This window comes from Dendrobates tinctorius, unplaced genomic scaffold, assembly GCF_039654945.1.
Source record: "Dendrobates tinctorius isolate UK_male_01 unplaced genomic scaffold, ASM3965494v1 ptg000044l, whole genome shotgun sequence".
Classification (NCBI taxonomy): Eukaryota; Metazoa; Chordata; class Amphibia; order Anura; family Dendrobatidae; genus Dendrobates; species Dendrobates tinctorius.
In genome coordinates, this window is record NW_027361712.1 from 7,207,809 (window position 1) to 7,226,803 (window position 18,995).

The window sequence follows — 18,995 nt, forward strand, 5'->3', positions numbered from 1 at the left end:
AAAGTGGCCAGTGAGTGTATATTAGAAAGGTTGGGCAAGTAAAAAATGAAATAAAACATACGAATTAAACTAGATCTATACTTTATTAGGTTATTAATATAAAAATAAAATATATATGCAAAGCACCAAATAACCACTAAGAAGTAGTACATATACTAATTTGCACTGTTTAAAAAAGGGAAAAGACAAGAAAAGGAAAAGAGTAGAAAAGTATTAATAGACAGAAGGATCCTCGTACATTAAAAATAAGGTGAATAAAAACTCCCATAAATCCCCTGTATCAATTTTGGAAAGAAAGGGGATTTTTGGATTTCTATTTATGTTTTATTTAGTTTTTATTTTTACTAAGATAGAACAAATTCAGGTTTAGAAGGCATAGAACTCAATTTCATAGTTTAGGCCTTTATGGGCCATACTGTCCAGATGGATAATCCACCTGGATTCAATTCTGGACATCTGTTTCAAAAAATCCCCACCTCTTGGATTGGGGCGGACTAGTTCGATACTGCAAAAGGAAATACCATGACAGGATCGATTGTGGACATCCAAAAAATGACGAAATAGGCGATGACCTTTAATCCCCTTATTAATATTATCCAAATGCTCCTTAATTCGAACTGTCAATCTTCTTTTTGTCCGACCCAAATAAAACTTGTTACAGGGGCACTTCAATAAATAAATGACTCCTCTTGATTGGCACGAGATGGCGGATTTAACGCTAAACTCATTCGTATGGTCCGAATTATAAAAAGTAGTTTGTAATTCTTTCTTAATGCGTGTCCGTAGACAGCATGCACATTTGCCAAACGGAAGAAAACCCATTTTTGGAGTCAAAAAGTGGCTCATAGGTGTTAATTTTGAAGGAAAAATGGGTTTAGTGGTAGGTGCTAATAGGAGGCCTAAATTTGGGGCTTTTTTTATATATGAATTTAGGGTGTGGCGGTAAAAGGTTACCAATAACCTTATCTCTCAACAGTATCGGCCAATATTTTCTGATAATTTTATTGAATTTTGTAGGTCCTGAATGAAACTGAGTAATAAAGGGTAGCTGATAAATTTGTTCCTGAAGACTAGGCGGATCTTTGTTTAAAATGGATTTATGGATCAAATCATTTCGGGAGATGTTTTTGATGGTTAATCGGGTTTTCTCCAATGTGTCAAAATCCTAACCTTTGGCTACTAGTTGGTTAGTAAGATGTCTAGATTCATTGTCATAGTCATCATTATTTGTGCAATTTCTTCTTATTCGAATGAATTGTCCCTTAGGGACATTGGTTAGCCAAATTGGTAGATGACAACTATCAAGATGAATATAGCTATTGGAGTCTACAGCTTTTCTATGGCACTTCGTTACTAATTTGTTATCTTCAATGAAGATTGTAAGTTCCCTAAAGGCCTAAACTATGAAATTGAGTTCTATGCCTTCTAAACCTGAATTTTTTCTATCTTAGTAAAAATAAAAACAAAATAAAATAGAAATAGAAACCCAAAAATCCCCTTTCTTTCCAAAATTGATACAGGGGATTTATGGGAGTTTTTATTCACCTTATTTTTAATGTACGAGGATCCTTCTATCTATTAATACTTTTCTACTCTTTTCCTTTTCTTGTCTTTTCCCTTTTTTAAACAGTGTAAATTAGTATATGTATTACTTCTTAGTGGTTATTTGGTGCTTTGCATAAATATTTTATTTTTATATTAATAACCTAATAAAGTATAGATTTAGTTTAATTCGTATATTTTATTTCATTTTTTACTTGCCCAACCATTCTAATATATACTGCACATTATATTTAATGTCTCATTTATTGTATTCAATCTCTTATTTATGCCATTTTTTCTGCAACCACTAGTCCTTGCAACCACATTCACAGAGGGGTCATATTACTCCAACAGGGTGGGTGGAGCTAAACCGGGAGGCAGGGGGTTATTAGGACGGATTGGGGCCAATGCCTGTAACCTTGATGAAGAGGGACCACATCCTTCGAAACGCGTCGCTCAGTATTGACCCCCAGCACTACCCGTCCAGCTCAGCAGCTAGCTACATGACGTCATGCCCCCAGCTTCCTGCGCCTTGCAGTGTGTGGATGGCGGTGCTTCGGCTGGAGCCCGCTGTCAGCCTCTGCTTCTCCACGCTCCCCGCCCTCATCTCCCGCATGACAGTCGGACGCCAGTAATCAGCGGCACACTGGGAGCGCTCTCTTTCATGCCACACGGCGATACACTGCCTAACAGCGGAACTTAGCAACTTTGTTCTACAACCTCACAAGTAAGTGTCTAAGCTTACCGCTACCCATTAACAGCGGTGAGGGGTTAATTTACACAGTACCTCTGCGGTATAACTATTGTCAATTACTGTCTGTTATTCAGTCTGCCGCTATTTGGCAGCAGCGGTGAGGGGTCAATATATAGAGTACCTTTATGGTACAACGATTTTTTGGCATATATCCATTTTAGGTTTTTTGAGTATAAGCGCAGTGAATTTTATTTTGGATTTTTGTTTGTAATTTATGAAACAGGATTTGCACAGTGCATGTTTTCACTTGCAGCTATTTTAGTAGTCCTTCATTATAAGGTGGAGCGCCAGTGGGTATAGTTGATTGTAACATTTCCCACATGTTTACTTTACATCAGCACAATTTTGGAACCAGAATTTTTTTTTAGTTAGGAAGTTGTAAGAGTTTAAAGTTGACCAGCGATTTCTCATTTTTACAACACCATTTTTTTTAGGGATCATATCACATTTGAAGTCACTTTGAGGGATCTATATGATAGAAAATATCCAAAAGTGACACCATTCTAAAAACTGCACCCCTCAAGGTGCTCAAAACCACACTGAAGAAGTTTATTAACCCTTCAGGTGCATCACAGGAATTTTTTGAATGTTTAAAAAAAATGAACATTTAACTTTTGTTCACAAAAAATTACTTCAGGTCCAATTTTTTTTATTTTACCAAGGGTAACAGGAAAAATTGGACTGCAAAAGTTATTGCGCAATTTGTCCTGAGTACGCTGATACCTGATATGTAGCGGGGAACCACTGTTTCAGCGCATGGCAGAGCTCGCAAGGGAAGGAGCGCCGTTTGACTTTTTCAACGTAAAATTGGCTGGAATTGAGATCGGATGCCATGCCGCGTTTGGAGAGCCCCTGATGTGCCTAACAGTGGAAACCCCCCACAAGTGACCCCATTTTCGAAACTAGACTCCCCAAGGAACTTATCTAGATGTGTGCGGAGCACTTTTAACCCCCAAGTGCTTCACAGTAGTTTATAACGCCTGGGTGTGAAATAAAAAAAATCATATTTTTTCCACAAACATGATCTTTTAGTCCCCAATTTTTTTCCCAAGGGTAACATGAGAAATTGGACCACAAATGTTGTTGTCCAATTTGTCCTGAGTACGCTGATACCCCACATGTGGGAGAAAACAACTGTATGGAGACACGTTGGGGCTCGGAAGGGAAATAGTGATGTTTTGGAATGCAGACTTTGATGGAATGGTCTGCGAGTGTCATGTCGCGTTTGGAGAGCCTCTGATGTGCGTAAAAAGTGGAAACCCCCACAAGTGACCCCATTTTGGAAACTAGACCCTCCAAGGAACTTATCTAGATGTGTGGTGAGCACTTTGAACCCCCAAGTGCTTCACAGAAGTTTATAACGTATAGCCATAAAAATAAAAAAATCATATTTTTTTCCACAAAAATGATATTTTTGCCCCCAATTTTTTATATTTGCAAGGGTAACAGGAGAAAATGGACCCCAAAAGTTGTTATGCAATTTGTCCTGAGTAGGCTGATACCCCATATGTGGGAGTAAACCACTGTTTGGGCGCATGGTAGAGCTTGGAAGGGAAGGAGCACAGTTTGACTTTTTCAACGCAGAATTGGCTGGAATTGAGATCAGACACCATGTCGCATTTGGAGAGCCCCAGATGTGCCTGAACAGTGGAAACTCCCCAATTCTAACTCCAACCCTAACCCCAACACACCCCTAACCCTAATCCCAACCCTACCCCTATCCCTAGCTCTAACCCTAACCCTAATGGGAAAATGGAAATAAATACATTTTTTAAATTTTATTATTTTTCCCTAACTAAGGGGGGATAAAGGGGGGTTTGATTTACTATTTATGGTGGGTTTTTATGTTTGGCAGCTGTCACACGCTAAAAGATGCTTTTTATTGCAAAAAATAGTTTTTGCATCACCACATTTTGAAAGCTATAATTTTTCCATATTTTGACCCAGAGTCATGTGAGGTCTTATTTTTTGCGGGACGAGTTGACGTTTTTATTGGTACCATTTTCGGGCACATAACATTTTTTAATCGCTTTTTATTCCGATTTTTGGGGCGCAGAATGAACAAAAAACAGCAATTCATTAATTATTTTTTTTTGGGGAGGGGGGGCGTTTACACCGTTCCACGTGTGGTAAGATTGATAAAGCAGTTTTATTCTTCGGCTTAGTATGATTACAGCGATACTTCATTTATTTTTTTTTATATTTTGCCAGTTTTATACAATAAAAACAATTTTGTATAAAAAATAATTATTTTTGCATCGCTTTATTCTGCGAGCTATAACTCTTTTTTGCAGGACAAGATGATGTTTTCAGTGGTAACATGTACATTTATATACGTCTTTTTTATCGCGTGTTATTGCACTTTTTGTTTGGTGGTATGATGATAAAGCATTGTTTTTTGCCTTGTTTTTTCTTTTTTAAGGGGTTCACTAAAGGGAACAGTTTTATAGGGCGGGTCATTACGGAAGCGGCGATACTAAATATGTGTACTTTTATTTTGTTTTTTGTTCAAAAAAAAATAATTTATTAGGGAATTTTCTTTTAATATATTTAGGAATTTTAAAAAAATTATTTTTACACATTTTTTGTTAACTTTATTACATTGTCCCGGGGGGGACATTACTATATAGTGTCAGATTGCTGATCTGACACTTTTCCCTGCATTGTGTCAGGTCAGCAATCTGACAGGCAGTGCAGGCAGCTCTGAGAAGCCACCTCCCTGCAGGACCCAGAAGGCCCCCATGACCATCTTGGATCCAGGGGCCTGCAGGGAGGAGGCCCTCGGAACAGCGCAAGCACATCGCATTGTTCAGAGGGTCTCAGGGAAGCACGCAGGGATCCCCCTCTCTGCGCGAGGCTTCCCTATGCCCCCGGAACACTGCGATCATGTTTGATCGCAGTGTGCCGGGGGTTAATGTCAAGGGAGCGGTCCGTGACCGCACCTTGCACATAGTGCCGGGTGTCAGCTGATCGCGATGACATACTCTCCCATCATACGGGCCCGGGTCACCTGGACGGGATAGTATGTCAGATGTCAGGAAGAGGTTAAGCATCAATGGCTGTGTGTTGAGTTATTTAGAAGGTACACCAAATTTACACTGTTATATAAGCTGTACACTGACTACTTTACATTGTATCGAAGTGTCATATCTTCAGTGCTGTCCCATGAAGAAATATAATAAAATATTTACAAAAATGTGAGGTGTGTACCGTATATACTGGTGTATAAGCAGAGTTTTTCAGCACTTTTTTTTGTGCTGAAAAAGCCCCCCTCGGCTTATACACGAGTCAATTGTCCCAGAGGGCCAGCGGGTGAGGGGGAACGGTGGAGCAACAGGTGACAGAGGCAGGAGCAGGCGGCTGTGGCTACAGCCTGTGCTGCTGCTAAAAATAAATGAATATTCATTTCTCTTATAGCGCGCACAGTGACAGCTTCCAGAAAACATCATACTCACCCTTCAGTGTGCGTTGCATCTCCTTCAGGCAGCACTTCCTGTGCTGAGTGATCACGTGGCACCACTCATTAAGGTAATGAATATGCACGCGTCTCCACTCCAATAGGCGTGGAGGGAATATTCATTACCTTAATGAGCGGTGCCACATTATCACTTGGCAAAGGAAGAGCTGCTGGAAGACGGAGCCAGGTCCTTTGAGGGTATACTAGAAGGTGAGTAGGTTGTTTGTTTTTTGTAATAGGAAGCATGTATACAAGGTCGGGAGGAGGGGAGCCACACATACCAGGACAGCTACGAGGGAAGCCACGCATACCAGGACAGCTACGGGGGGAGCCACGCATACCAGGACAGCTATGGGGGGAGCCATGCATACCAGAACAGATACGGGGGAAGCCAAGCATACCAGGACAGCTACAGGGGAAGCCACGCATACCAGGACAACTACGGGGGAGACACGCATACCAGGACAGCAACGGGGGGAGCCATGCATAGCAGGACAGGACAGGGCAAGCCATGCATACCAGGCTAGGGATGAGGGGACAATGCATACCTGGCTTAAACTCGAGTCAATAAGCTTATCCAGTTTTCCATGGCAAAATTAGATTCCTCGGATTATACTCGATTATATATGGTACTCACTTTTGTAATATACTTTATGTTAATAATTATCCTATGTATATTGCATTGTTACATTTGTTTTCCTTTGCATGGTTATGTACTTGGTTTATTTATTTCCACACATATCAATTTCCATGTGAGTGTGACCACTCAGCTCCGCTCTCACCTCCCCCTTTTTTCCCTGGGAATTTCTTTCTTATAAATAACTTTCTTTTCCACCATCAGACATACTGTCATGATTAAGAACTTTTTGGCTAAAACGTGTAGTCCAGACGTCTGAACATGTACTACCATGATTTAAATTTTTCCCAGTTTTTAATGTTTATACTAATAATTCTGAATTTTTCAGGGTTTTTTTTTTGTTCTGATATAGCGACTGCTGGATCAACTCCCTTTTTTTCTGCTCTCTGGATGTTAACTTTGGTCCCTCCCAAATACAGATGCGGATATTTAAATCTGTGAGGTTCCCTTATTTGTATTTGAAAAACTTGATGAAGGTGCAAAGCCAGCACAACATCTCGTTTTTAGTTTTTTAAATAAAACCCATTCTTAATCCATATAATTACTTCATTTGTTTTCTCAAATTGTACAAACACAGCACATTCATTTCTCCAATGTGTCATTTTGCATTATCATTAAAGGGGTTTTCCCAGTCAGGGCTAATTTTCTTTAGGCCGAAACTTAACAGTTTTTAGTATACTCGCAGTTAGGATTTGGCTCTGCTTGACGGTTTGATCAGTCATCACGTGATCACTCATATGCAATTTGCATTCTTGTTATATGACAATTAACTTTTATCCCTTCTTCTCTCAATGCTTTAACATTGGTAATCAGAGAAACATGAAGATTAGCTCATTGCCACATGACCTCATGCATGCAAATCACACGAGCAATCACATGATGACCAACTGAACTAGCAGAGCCGATTGGCAAGTAGAGCCCAATCCTAGCATTGTGTATCTTATGGGAATACCATAAGATAAAGTGACTGCCGAAAATTAGCCTTGGCCCAAAAAACCCATATAAGGATAATGCATTGACTTTGACTTGATGAAAGCTGGGCCCTCAAAATCAAGTCCTCTGGAGGGTTCAATGCTCCCTGGTCTGACTATGCACCTGTTTTACAGAAGCACTAGCCGAGGTTAAATTGGTATGAATTTACAACAAGAGCTGTTTAGCACAAATAGCTGAAAAAGTTAGTCCTGGCTACGATAGATAAGTGTCAGAACATAGTGGTATAGATACGGCTATAGCTACAGTACCCATGCTGGCCCCTGTTCACTGCAGTACTAGGAACCTATCAAGGGAAGAAATGACACTAGGATGCACAATGGAAAGAAAAGGCTAAACCTACTACAACAGTGTAATGCGCTGGGCAATGTTTTGTAGGAAAACCCTAGATTCTGACATATGGTTGTTACTTTTAGACATGCAACCGACCTAATCATTGTTGCCAAGTACACCCTTTAATGGCAATGGTATTTCCGAATAACTGAAGCCTCTTTCAGTACAATAGCTCAGTGGGAGTTATTTTCTAAAGAGCCTATGTGTCACAGTTCCACCCCTCAGGGTGTCTGGGATGCAGTTACTGACATCTCGGCCATCCAATCCAGTACATGGGTGTGCTGAAACTGTCAGTACTGTGATTGACAGCATGGCCATCCAATCTGATTCAGGGGTGCGCTGAGCTGTCGGTGTGTTTATTGGCAGCTCAGCTAGCCAATCTGTGACTGCAGAGCGTTGGCTGTCTCATGTGTTCATTATTCCAATTAATGGCCATGCTTCTTAACTGAGCCAAGTTTCCCAGAACACTGCCAGACGTGCATTCATCTTGTGAGGTTTGTGCTTTGTGCTCTCCTGTGCCTTGAGTTCTATATGATTGTCATAACCAAGTCCAAAGTCAGGCAACATGACTTTGGACTTGGTTATAACAATCACCTGTTTAACCCCTTCAGCTCTGATCCGTTATCCTCACGGTACTCTGACCTCGGAACGCTACCTGACTACGCTTTTGTCTCTTCCTTCTGTTTATGACGTACACTCCTGGCTTCTGATCTTGGACTCCTTGACCACTCTGACTGACTAGCCTCACACTATGACAAATGAGAGCTGAAATTCAACTGGTTTCTGTAAGAAACTATTCTTCACCTTTTCCTTTGTGCTAATATTTTTTAATAGACGGTAAATAAAATGTTTAAACTTCATGTATCTTTAGTGAAAGAGGAAAGTTTGCCCAGGATCAAGCTGCTTTCTTGCATGAAAAAGAAGAATTCAACAAACAGTACAAGCTACGCCAACAGGTTTGAACTATTGGTTCTAGAATTCTAGATTTCCATTTTTTACTTTGTGTTCATTTTTTATTTTCTGGTGGTAGAACGAACAGTGGTATTGACCAGTTTAAACTGATTATGTAATATTACCTAGTATTGTCATGTAATCCAGTGTGCCTGAAATATTTTTCTACTCTTTTAAAAATATGGATATACAGATAGACATAATGAGGAGTGTATATTTATCACTCAAAATTGAAATTGCAATATTAAAAAAAAATTGTGGAAATCACAGGATAAATAGTAATATTAAAGTGTGTCTGTCACCAGAAATTTACACTCCAAACTAACCATATAGCTTTGTATGAAATGGAGCACCAACAAAAATCTTTTAAGCTTTTAAATCTAATCCCGTTTCTACAAGAAACAACGTCAATGTAATATGCTAATTAAAGGGAATCTGTCACCCCATTTTTGACCTATAAGATGCGGCCACAGCCATCAGGAGCTTATCTACAGCATTCTGTAATGCTGTAGATAAGCCCCGATGTAACCTGAAAGATAAGAAAAACAAGTTAGATTATACTCACCCGAGGGTCGGGTCAGGTCCAATGGGTGTAGCGATCCGGTCCGGCGCCTCCCATCTTCATACGATGACGTCCTCCTTCTTACTTCTGCCGCGGCTCCTGTGCAGGCGTACTTTATCTGCCCTATTGAGGGCAGAGTAAAGTACTGCAGTGCGCAGGCGCCGGACCTCTCTGACCTTTCCCGGCACCTGTGCACTGCAGTACTTTACTCTGCCCGCAACATGGCAGATAAAGTACTCCTGCGCAGGAGCCACGACAGAAGTAAGGAGGAGGACGTCATATCTAGAAGATGGGAGGCGCCGGACTGGACCGCGACACCCACCGCACCCACCCCCAGTAAGTATAATATAACTTGTTTTTCCTTCTCTTTCAGGTTTCATCGGGGGCTTATCTACAGCATTACAGAATACTGTAGATAAGCCCCTGATGGCAGTGGCTGCAGCTTATAGGCCGAAAATAGGGTGACAGATTCCCTTTAAGGTGATCAGTAAATCCTAGCATGGCTAAATGCCTCGGTGCTCTGTTCCCCCACCTATTTAGCCCGTGCTGGTTTACCTAGGGCAGGTGTTGTATGAAGATAAATCTCTTATGTGTCACTCGTTAATGAGAGAGCAAACAAATCACTCTTTCCTCGCTTCTTACTTTGCTCATCTTCTGTGCCATCACTTCAGTTCAAGAGAGAGCATACAAATAATAGAATGTTAGAGTTGGAAGGGACCTCATGTGTATTTATGTCCAACCCCCTGTTCAAAACAGCGCAGGATTCACTAAACCAAGGATGGGGAACCTCAGGCCCCAGGGCAATTTACGGCCATTGATGACCTTTTATCAGGCCCTTGGGCAGATTCTCAGGGACCGCATTCTTGGGCAGGGAGCTGTATTTTGATTGCCACAAACTCATTAATTTCTTCTTGCTCTGTTAGCACACACCATTGTTCACTAATGAACACTGAAGGGCATGCAATGAAGGATTACATCCTGACACCAGTGCCAGAGTCAGGATGTATCTTGTGGGTGGAGTTTGTATGGCCCCCGAAGGATGGTATAAATATCCAAATGGCCCTTGGCAGAAAAATGATTCCCCACCCCTGCAAACCATCTCAGGCAGATGTCTGTCCAGACTCTGTCTGAAGACTTCCACTGAAGGAGAACTCACCCCCACTCATGGCAGCCTGTTCCACTCATTGTTCACGCTCACTGTCAAAAAGGTGTTTTTTTTATATCTAATCTGTATCTTCTCCATTTCTCTTTCATTCCATTGCTTCTCGAGTTTCCATATGCAAATGAGAATAAGAATAATCCCTCTACACTGTGAAATCCCTTCAGATATTTGTAGACAGATATTAACTCTCCTCTTAGCCTTCTTTTTTGCAAGCTAAACATTCCCAGATCCTTTAACAGTTTCTCGTAGGACATACTTTGTAGTCTGCTAACCATCCTGGTACCTCTTCCCTGAACTTGCTCCAGTTTTTCAATGTCTTTTTTAAAATGTGTTGCCCAAAACAGGACACCGTATTCCAGATGAGGTCTGACCAAGGAGGAGAAGAGAGGGATACTTACATATTATGATCTGGACACTATGCTTCTCTTAATACATCCTAGAACTGTGCTTCCCTTTTTTGCTGCTGCATCACACTGTTGTTGACTCATGTCTGTGTTCTGTTAGTATACCCAAGTCTTTTTCACACATGCTGTCACTTAGTTCTATTCCTCCCATTCCGTAGATTTTTTGTTTTTCTTGTCCAGATGTAGAATCTTGCATTTCTCCATGTTAAATACCATTCTATTAGTCGCTACCCATTTTCCAAGCTTATCTACATCCTTCTGAAACCCTTTCTTTGTCTTCTCTACTGTTAGCTTTCCCTCCAAGCTTTACATAGTCTGCAAATTTAATTAGTTTACCTTTAGTTGCCTTATCTAGATCATTTATCCACTTGAAACACTCTTCCAATGGGATGTGCAACCATTTTTTACCACTCTATGAGTACGGTCACTGTGCCATTTATGAATCCACCTAACCGTAGCTTTGTCCATCCCATACTTGGTCATTTTTTCAGTAAGGATAGTATAATATACTTTATCAGCTGCTTTGTTGAAGTCGAAATATACTATATCTACCGCATTTCCCTGACCCACCCAGTTAGTGATTCCATCATAGAAGGAAATTAGATTAGTCTGGCATGGCTTGTTTGCTACAAACCCATGCTGGCTCTCGATATTTAAGGCCCCGTCACACTAAGCGACTTACCAGCGATCCCGACACCGATATCAAGGTGTCAGGATCGCTAGTAAGTCGCTATGTGATCGCTGGTGAGCTGTCACACAGACAGCTTCACCAGCGATCAGCACAGTGATGCCGAGTGCCCAGCATTGCTTGCCATCGCTGTAAAAAATAGAATCAAAATAAAAAATATAGTAATTCTCACCTTCCGACGTCCCGTTCAGCCATCCTGCCTCTCTCCACTCTCCGGTCCCAGTGATCCTGTGCACGAATGACCACGAGATGTCACGGTCTCGAGGGATAACAAAGTCTCGCGGTCATTCGTGCAAAGGCTTACTGGGACCGGAGCGTGGAGAGAGGCGGGATGGCTGAACAGGACGTCGGAAGGTGAGAATAACAATATTTTTAATTTTTTTTATTATTTTTTACACCTGATCGCTGGTCTCCTGCCTGTCACACGCAGCGATGCGTGCTGGCCAGCGGGAGACCAGCGACCAAAGAAATGTCCAGAGGTTTCTTCCAGCGATCAGCGATACTGGCAGGGGGGCCGCTCGCTGATCGCTGTCACACATAGCGATCTCGCTGGTGAGATCGCTGTTACGTCACAAAAGTTGTGACTCAGCAGCGATCTTGCTACCGAGATCGCTTAGTGAGACGGGGCCTTTACTGTATTCTTATCCAAGTACTTTCATACATGCTGTTCAATAATGTGTTCAAAGATCTTTCCTGATATAGAAGTAAGGCTCATTGGCCTGTCATTTCTTGGCTCCATCTTCTTCTTTCCTTTTTGAAAATAGGAGCAACATTTGCCCTTCTCCAATTTTTTGGGACTTCTGGATTTTTCAAAAATTCTTACTAGTGGTTTTGCAGTTTCTCCTGCTAACTCTTTCAATACGCTAGTATATAATTCATCTGGACCAGGAGATTTAAATTCATTTAAATTAGCTAAGTGTTCCACCACCATCTCTCTGTTTATAGATAGTGAGGATTCTTTTATTCCTTCAATGGCACCATGACGATCAGTTGAGGTTACAATTGCTTTCTTAGAGAACACAGTTGCAAAATAGGAATTTAAAAGTTCGTCCTTCTCAACATCATTTTTGACCACTTCACCCTTTTCATTCTGTAAAAATCCTATAGCATATTTACCGTATATATTTGTGTATAAGCCGACCCGCGTATAAGCCGAACCCCCTAGTTTTGCCACAATAAACTGGGAAAACTTATTGACTCATGTATAAGCCGAGGGTGGTGCTGCACAAGGGTTAGTGCTGGCCCAAGAAGATGCTCCATTGTTCTGCCCTCTGAATATAGGGCAAATTGTGTTTGTATTATGTGCTGGTTTAGTTATAGCACCATCTAGTGGTGGCCGAATTTATAGCTGTGTCTTTAATAGCATTTACAGCCTGTGTCTTTAAGAGAAGTGTTGCACTATGGGATTGAAGCAATGTATTGTGAGATTGAAGCAATGTATACTGGGATAAGGAAGATGCCATTTTCTTCTGTGTATTTCATAAGGACACACGTGTTTTTGTTCTCCTGTGACTCTCCAACTTGGGTTTGTTATCCAAGTAAAGCATATCTTGTAAAATTAATATCTTTTCTTGCAATGCAGTTTTGTTCAGAGATGTTATTAACTGTATGGCAGCCAGTGCACAGTAGATGTAATTAGACACCTGTGTACTTCTATGTAAAGTTTGCATCACACTGTATACTTCCTGTAATTGTGTTAGCTGTGTGATCATCTGCCCAATACTTACCCATGTCGTTTGTATTCTTTATAGTTTTACATGTTCTATACTCTTCACCAATAAACAAGTTAGACTACAGAGAACAGTCTGCTTATTTTGGAAGATAGAAGGTGGTTTATGCTATATGCTAGAGTGCACACCATGTCAATGTGTATGAAGGCGAACACTCCATAAATACCCCCATATGCTGCTGCACAAGGGTTAATGGTGGCCCAAGAAGATGCTCCATAAATACCCCCCATATTCTGCTGCAGATGGGTTAATGCTGGCCCAAGATGCTCCATATATAAATACCCCCATATATTGCTGCTGCAGCTGCTGAAATTAAAAATAAACAAATGACATACTCACCTCTCCCTGGGAGCCAGGTGCCAGTATACTGAGCAGGCGGTGACACTGGCGCGCTATGTGGGCCAGGTGCCCATGTCGCCGCTGGCTCAAGCCCCCGGCACTGGCGATATTTACCGGTCCCCGCTCCATCACCTTTTTGTCTCCTGGGTCTCTGCAATGACATTCAGCAGAGGGCGCGCACTGACTACTTCATCGCGCCCTCTGCTGAATATCACAGTCAGAGGACCCGGGAGACACAGCGGTGCATGGCGATGGAACGGAGAAAGGTGAATATCGCTCTGCCCCCCGTCATACTCACTCCCTCCTGGCGTACAGTTTTCTCTGCAGCCCCTGCTTCTCCCTCGGTTGTCTTCCTGCGTTCAGCGGTCACGTTGTACCGCTCATTAAAGTCATGAATATGCGCATATTCATGGATTTAATGAGTGGTACCACGTAACCCTGAACACAGGCACAGGAGATCTACGGAGAAGCAGGGGCTGCAGAGACATGCCAGGAGGGGGTGAGTATGGACTCTGACACCCCCATTCCCCCTCCCCCGCTGACCCTCGGTATATGACTCGTGTATAAGCTGAGAGGGGGACTTTCAGCCTTAAAAAATGGGCTGAAAATCTCAGCTTATACAAGAGTATATACGGTAACTTGTCTTTTGCTTTTGACATGCACCCAAAATCCTTTTTTACTGCTTTTGGACTCCCTTGCAAGCCTTGCCCTGTGTTCCCTGAAAACAGAATTATATTCTTCTTTAGTTATGCCCTCCTATTTCTATTTAAGATACATTTCTTTTTTCCTTTCTAACAAGTTATTAAGTTCTGAGTTCATCCATCCTGGCCTCTTTAAATGCTTCCAATTCTTCCTTCTTTTCGAGATTGTTACCGATTGTGCAGTAAGAGTGTGTTGGTAAGAATTAGGTCCAAAATTGCAGATCCTCTTGTTCTCATTTCTACCTTTTGAAAGATAAACTTGTCAGCAAGAGAAAATAAGAATTTTCTGGACCCATTACTTTTGTCTGAGAGAGATTACCAACAAATATCTGGATAGTTAAAATCTCCTATGATCACTATGTCGTACTTTGAGAATAGAGACATCTGATGTACAAAGTGTTCATCCATATCTGCACTCTGTTGGCCTATAGTACATACTTACAGTACTGTTCTTTCAGTTCTTTTCTCCTTGTATTCTTACCCAAACAGTTTCTATAGAACTACCAGTCTCTGAAGCTTGGATCTCTGTGGTGATATACATTTTCAAAACATACAATTCAACACCTCCTCCCCTCTTGTTAATCCTGTTTCTGATAAATAAGTTGTAGCCTTCATGGTTTGTATTCCAAACATGTGTATCATCCTGCCACATTTCAGTGATGCCTATGACATCATATCTCACTTCCTCTATTAGCAGCTCCAATTCTCCTTGTTTTTTTCCCATGCTCTGTGCATTTGTATAGACACATTTTAGTTTGTAGAATTTTTTTTTTGGTCCTCTATTTTCATTCATTCATTTTGTTCTATATTTCCACTTCTAATGGCAGGGTTCTCAAATGAATTCATTAGCTGATTATTTTTTCCTGGCCATATATTTCCCATCCATGTTGTTCTAGTTTAAAATTCTCCTTATGAATGTCCCAAGGCATCTACCAAACATGTGTGTTCCTGTTCTCCATTTTGGAAAAGATTCTCCTGCTCTGTCAAGGAAATCCTCATCTTCTTTGATGAGCTTCAGTGTACCTATTCTCTCTTGAAGACTTTGCATCTTTTCCGCTAACAGAGTAACAAGCTTGCGCTTCTGACACGTAAAGCTTGTTTTTTCCTCTGGCAAGTCTTTAAATATATAGCACACATTGCAGCACACAATATGGGTAATCTACTTCATGTTGAACAAAACAAATTTCTATGGAATCGGCATAAAGATTTAATTCCTGGTTTGATGACTTTCTCCATGCAGCTCGATCCAGCTACACCCAAAGATCCTTAGACTTGCTTCGACTGCTCACGCTTTCCAGAATGCACCAACCTCGGACCATCTGACTATGCGTTGTCTTTGCCCTCCTGTACTGCGCACCCTTGCCTCTGACCCTTCGATCAGCTGCTGCAGACCTAGGGACTGCCCTGGAGTGGTATCTGGCAACTACATGCGGCCCAGTCTATGCCCACCATCAGAGATTCTAGTGAAAACCAAGGTAGTTGTTTGGTCACGCAGCTCCAGGGTATTCCCGGCCCGTGGCGCAGTGGGTCCTCACTCACCTGCATTACACAGACATTACAAGAAGAGAGTGATTAGTGTGCTCTCTCCTGCTTTAGTCAAGCTAACACTGTCAATCAACATTGAAGGAGTGGCAGTTATCTAAATAAATGGGTGGAACAGTGCATTTTTAGCCACACAATGGTTGCACTGAGCACGTTTATTTGCATATTACAATAATGTTGTTTTTTTGGACTAATGAAAGAGCAGATTTAAAAACAAAAAAGGTCATTTTTTTATTGTTGTGTTGCTTTATCCCTACAAGGGTTTATGGTTTATTTGAAGTGTACATTTGGGATAAAAGATTCCCTTCAATGATATACAAATGATGAAAAAATGGAAGCAAAATTTTCAAAACATTTCAATTTATTCCACAACTAAATCAATGCAATGCTGAGCTGTTAGTGTACATGGATTGAAGACTAGAGGAGTCTTGGTACCGCACATATACATTATGCCAACCCCAAAGAATAGGACTAGTGTGACCTTCCCTCATCATGGCGTTGCCCACGTGTTATCTAGACCAAACTGTGGCTATCGTTGAGCCCACGACAAAAGTGGGAGGCTATGCTGAAGAGGATAGACCTCTATTCCATCCCATCCATGACAAACACCCTTGCTCCCAAACATTTGATCTGCTAAACCTTGTCCAAAAGTGGTTGCAGCCGAAAGTTCTCTACCCCAGCACAGAAGGTAGAGTGAGTTTTAATAGACTGGCTTGTGCACTCTCTTCCCAGCCCTATACAGACTTGGGTTGCCCAGGGAGATCCCTGGAATGCCAGTGACTTGGTGGGACTGATCGAAAGGTAACAGGGGATAGAATGTTCTTTGTGGAGGCAACCCACTCCATACTGGGGATCCCAACAGGGGGCAGAGGCTAAAAAGGGGGTGGGGCATCCACAGTCCAAGGGAGCGGTGTAGGTCATGCCAAGGTTCTTATCCGATGATGTAATTTTGCTAGAGATTCCACGGCTCAGGTAATATAGCTGCCCATTGTCCCCTGACCACTGAGCAAATTTACTGTAGCATGGGTTGCCATGTCCATTCTATGCATGTTCGGCTGCAGTGAGGATGGTCCACCCGACGAGAGGCCCCAAGCTTGTTCTGTAAAAGTGAATGGTCTGCAAATGACTGGAATACTAGACTTAGGGCATTTGGTGACTTTCATGAGGGCCACACTACCTCTACAACTGATCCCTGGAAAACCGGTGGGATGCTGAAAAGACTATTTGGTGGTCAGAGTGGTCAATAAGACAGCCCAAGGTATTAAGAATCTTGGAGTTATTGAGGAATCTAACAGCAGATGGTCTAATCCGATTATCCTTGATCCAAAACCCGATGGATAATGGAGATTCTGTAATGAGTATCGAAAGCTGAACGAAGTCTCCACGTTCGATGTATATCCGATGCTGCATGTCAATGAGCTGATGGAGAGACTTGGGCTGGCAAAGTACATAACCACTTTGGATCTAATAAAAGGATATTGGCAAATCCCCATGTCACAAGATGTGAAGGATAAGATGGCTTTCTCTACTCCCGGCAGTTGCTTACAATTTGTCCAGATGCCATTCTGACTGCAGAGAGCTCCACCTTTCAGAGGGCCATGGACCACATCCTCACACCCCATAAGAATTACGCTGTGGCATACCAGGACAATATCATAATCTTCAGCCCAGATTGCAGAAGTCATTTGGGAAAGGTCCAGGCGGTGTTCATACTTCGGAAGATGGGGTTCTCTATACATAAAAAAAATGTGCCATGGGGAAAAAGGAGGCCAAATACCTTGGATATGTACTAGTTAGAGGCAAAATCAAATCCCAGATCAATAAAGTAGACACAATCCAGAACTAGAAAACACACTCAAAAAAGCAAGTTAGGGCCTTTCTGAGAATCATGGGTACTACATGAGGTTCATTCCAAACTTTGCCAATTATGTTCGACCTCCTTAATGGGACAAAATCAGTCATGGCCAAATGGACATCAGAGACGGAGATGGCTTTCAAGAACTTAAAATTGCTCTGTGTAATTAGCAAGTCCTGGTTGCTTGTGTTATCCAATGGTTTCTAGCCAGCAGTTACATGATAAAGCTGATGCCCTCATGAGAATTCCATATCTAGTGGTAGAAGGTGCCAAGTTCTCTGCTTTAGGCAGAGGGGGGTGGTATGTAAAGAGACTGTAGGATACCTCGTGGATGGGAGATAAACCTGAAGTAATGCTTTAGTACATATAGGACTAGAAGTGGTGAATCGACCATGACAGGTTGGTTATGAGTAGCTGAAGGGTTGTGAGCAACGGCTGCCCCCATATCTCCACTCCTGGGTGTGGATCACTTTGTAAAATGAGACCTGTTTGTCCCACAGATGGTTGTGTGTAGATCTCCTTTATTGAGTGGCTTTGCTAAAGGACTAATAACCTGGTCTCTAAGCCAGGAGGGTTAACCAGCACTATTGTTTAGACTTGTTACTTTATATTTCATCTTGTGATGAACAAAGGCTATATTTAAGTTAAGTTTTCCTGTGATGTGGTGTTTGAGGACTGAAATAAATCAGCTGGACTTTAAATAGAAATGGTTCCTGTGATACCTCAGATTGCTCCCAAGTGAGTAGCATTGTTACATTCCTCATTATTAATATTATCATTAACATGTCTATTGATCCTGTGATTTTGATATGTCCATTCATTTTCTTTTTGGTGTTGTAATTCCAATGTTGAGTGTGTCATCAACATTGAAATTGCAATGCCAAGAACTTCTTACTCATGCAGCATTTTTGTATTTTTGTATGTAGGAACTTCAAGAAATGTTGGAAAAACACAGACTGCAAAATGAAACATGGCTGAAAGCAAGAGCTGAGGAAAATGACAAAGAAAGGAAAGACATTTGTAAACTAAGAGTAAGTTGTAAATGTGATGGGGGCATTATAAGTGGTCATTTTACCTTACACAGATTCTTCTTTCTGCAAATTTTTTTTATCTGGGCCTATACAATTTCTCAAGAAAGATTATAAAAGTAAAAGAAGTATGGCTGGTCAGAACCCTGCTCAATGGCGAGGTCATCCAGCAATCTTTCCACAAATGTGAATTTCTGAGTACCTTTGAGTTTCTGTACCAGAAGATTTCTTCTAGGTTATCATATTCACTTACCGGACTTGAGTTAATATTCCAGTTCGGGTCCGAACTTGACCCAGAACTCAATAAAAATAAATGGTGC

At 41.5% G+C, this 18,995-nt stretch overlaps 1 protein-coding gene across 1 annotated transcript in view; it reads left to right on the forward strand.

The window, feature by feature from the left end:
- Positions 1 to 18,995, forward strand: part of LOC141089047 (kelch domain-containing protein 1-like) — a 210,138-nt gene that overhangs the window by 175,661 nt on the left and 15,482 nt on the right. Inside the window, exons 17-18 of the mRNA XM_073575317.1 lie at positions 8,585 to 8,669; positions 18,574 to 18,678. Of these exons, the coding sequence (XP_073431418.1) occupies positions 8,585 to 8,669; positions 18,574 to 18,678 (190 nt within the window). The remainder of the gene's footprint in view (positions 1 to 8,584; positions 8,670 to 18,573; positions 18,679 to 18,995) is intronic.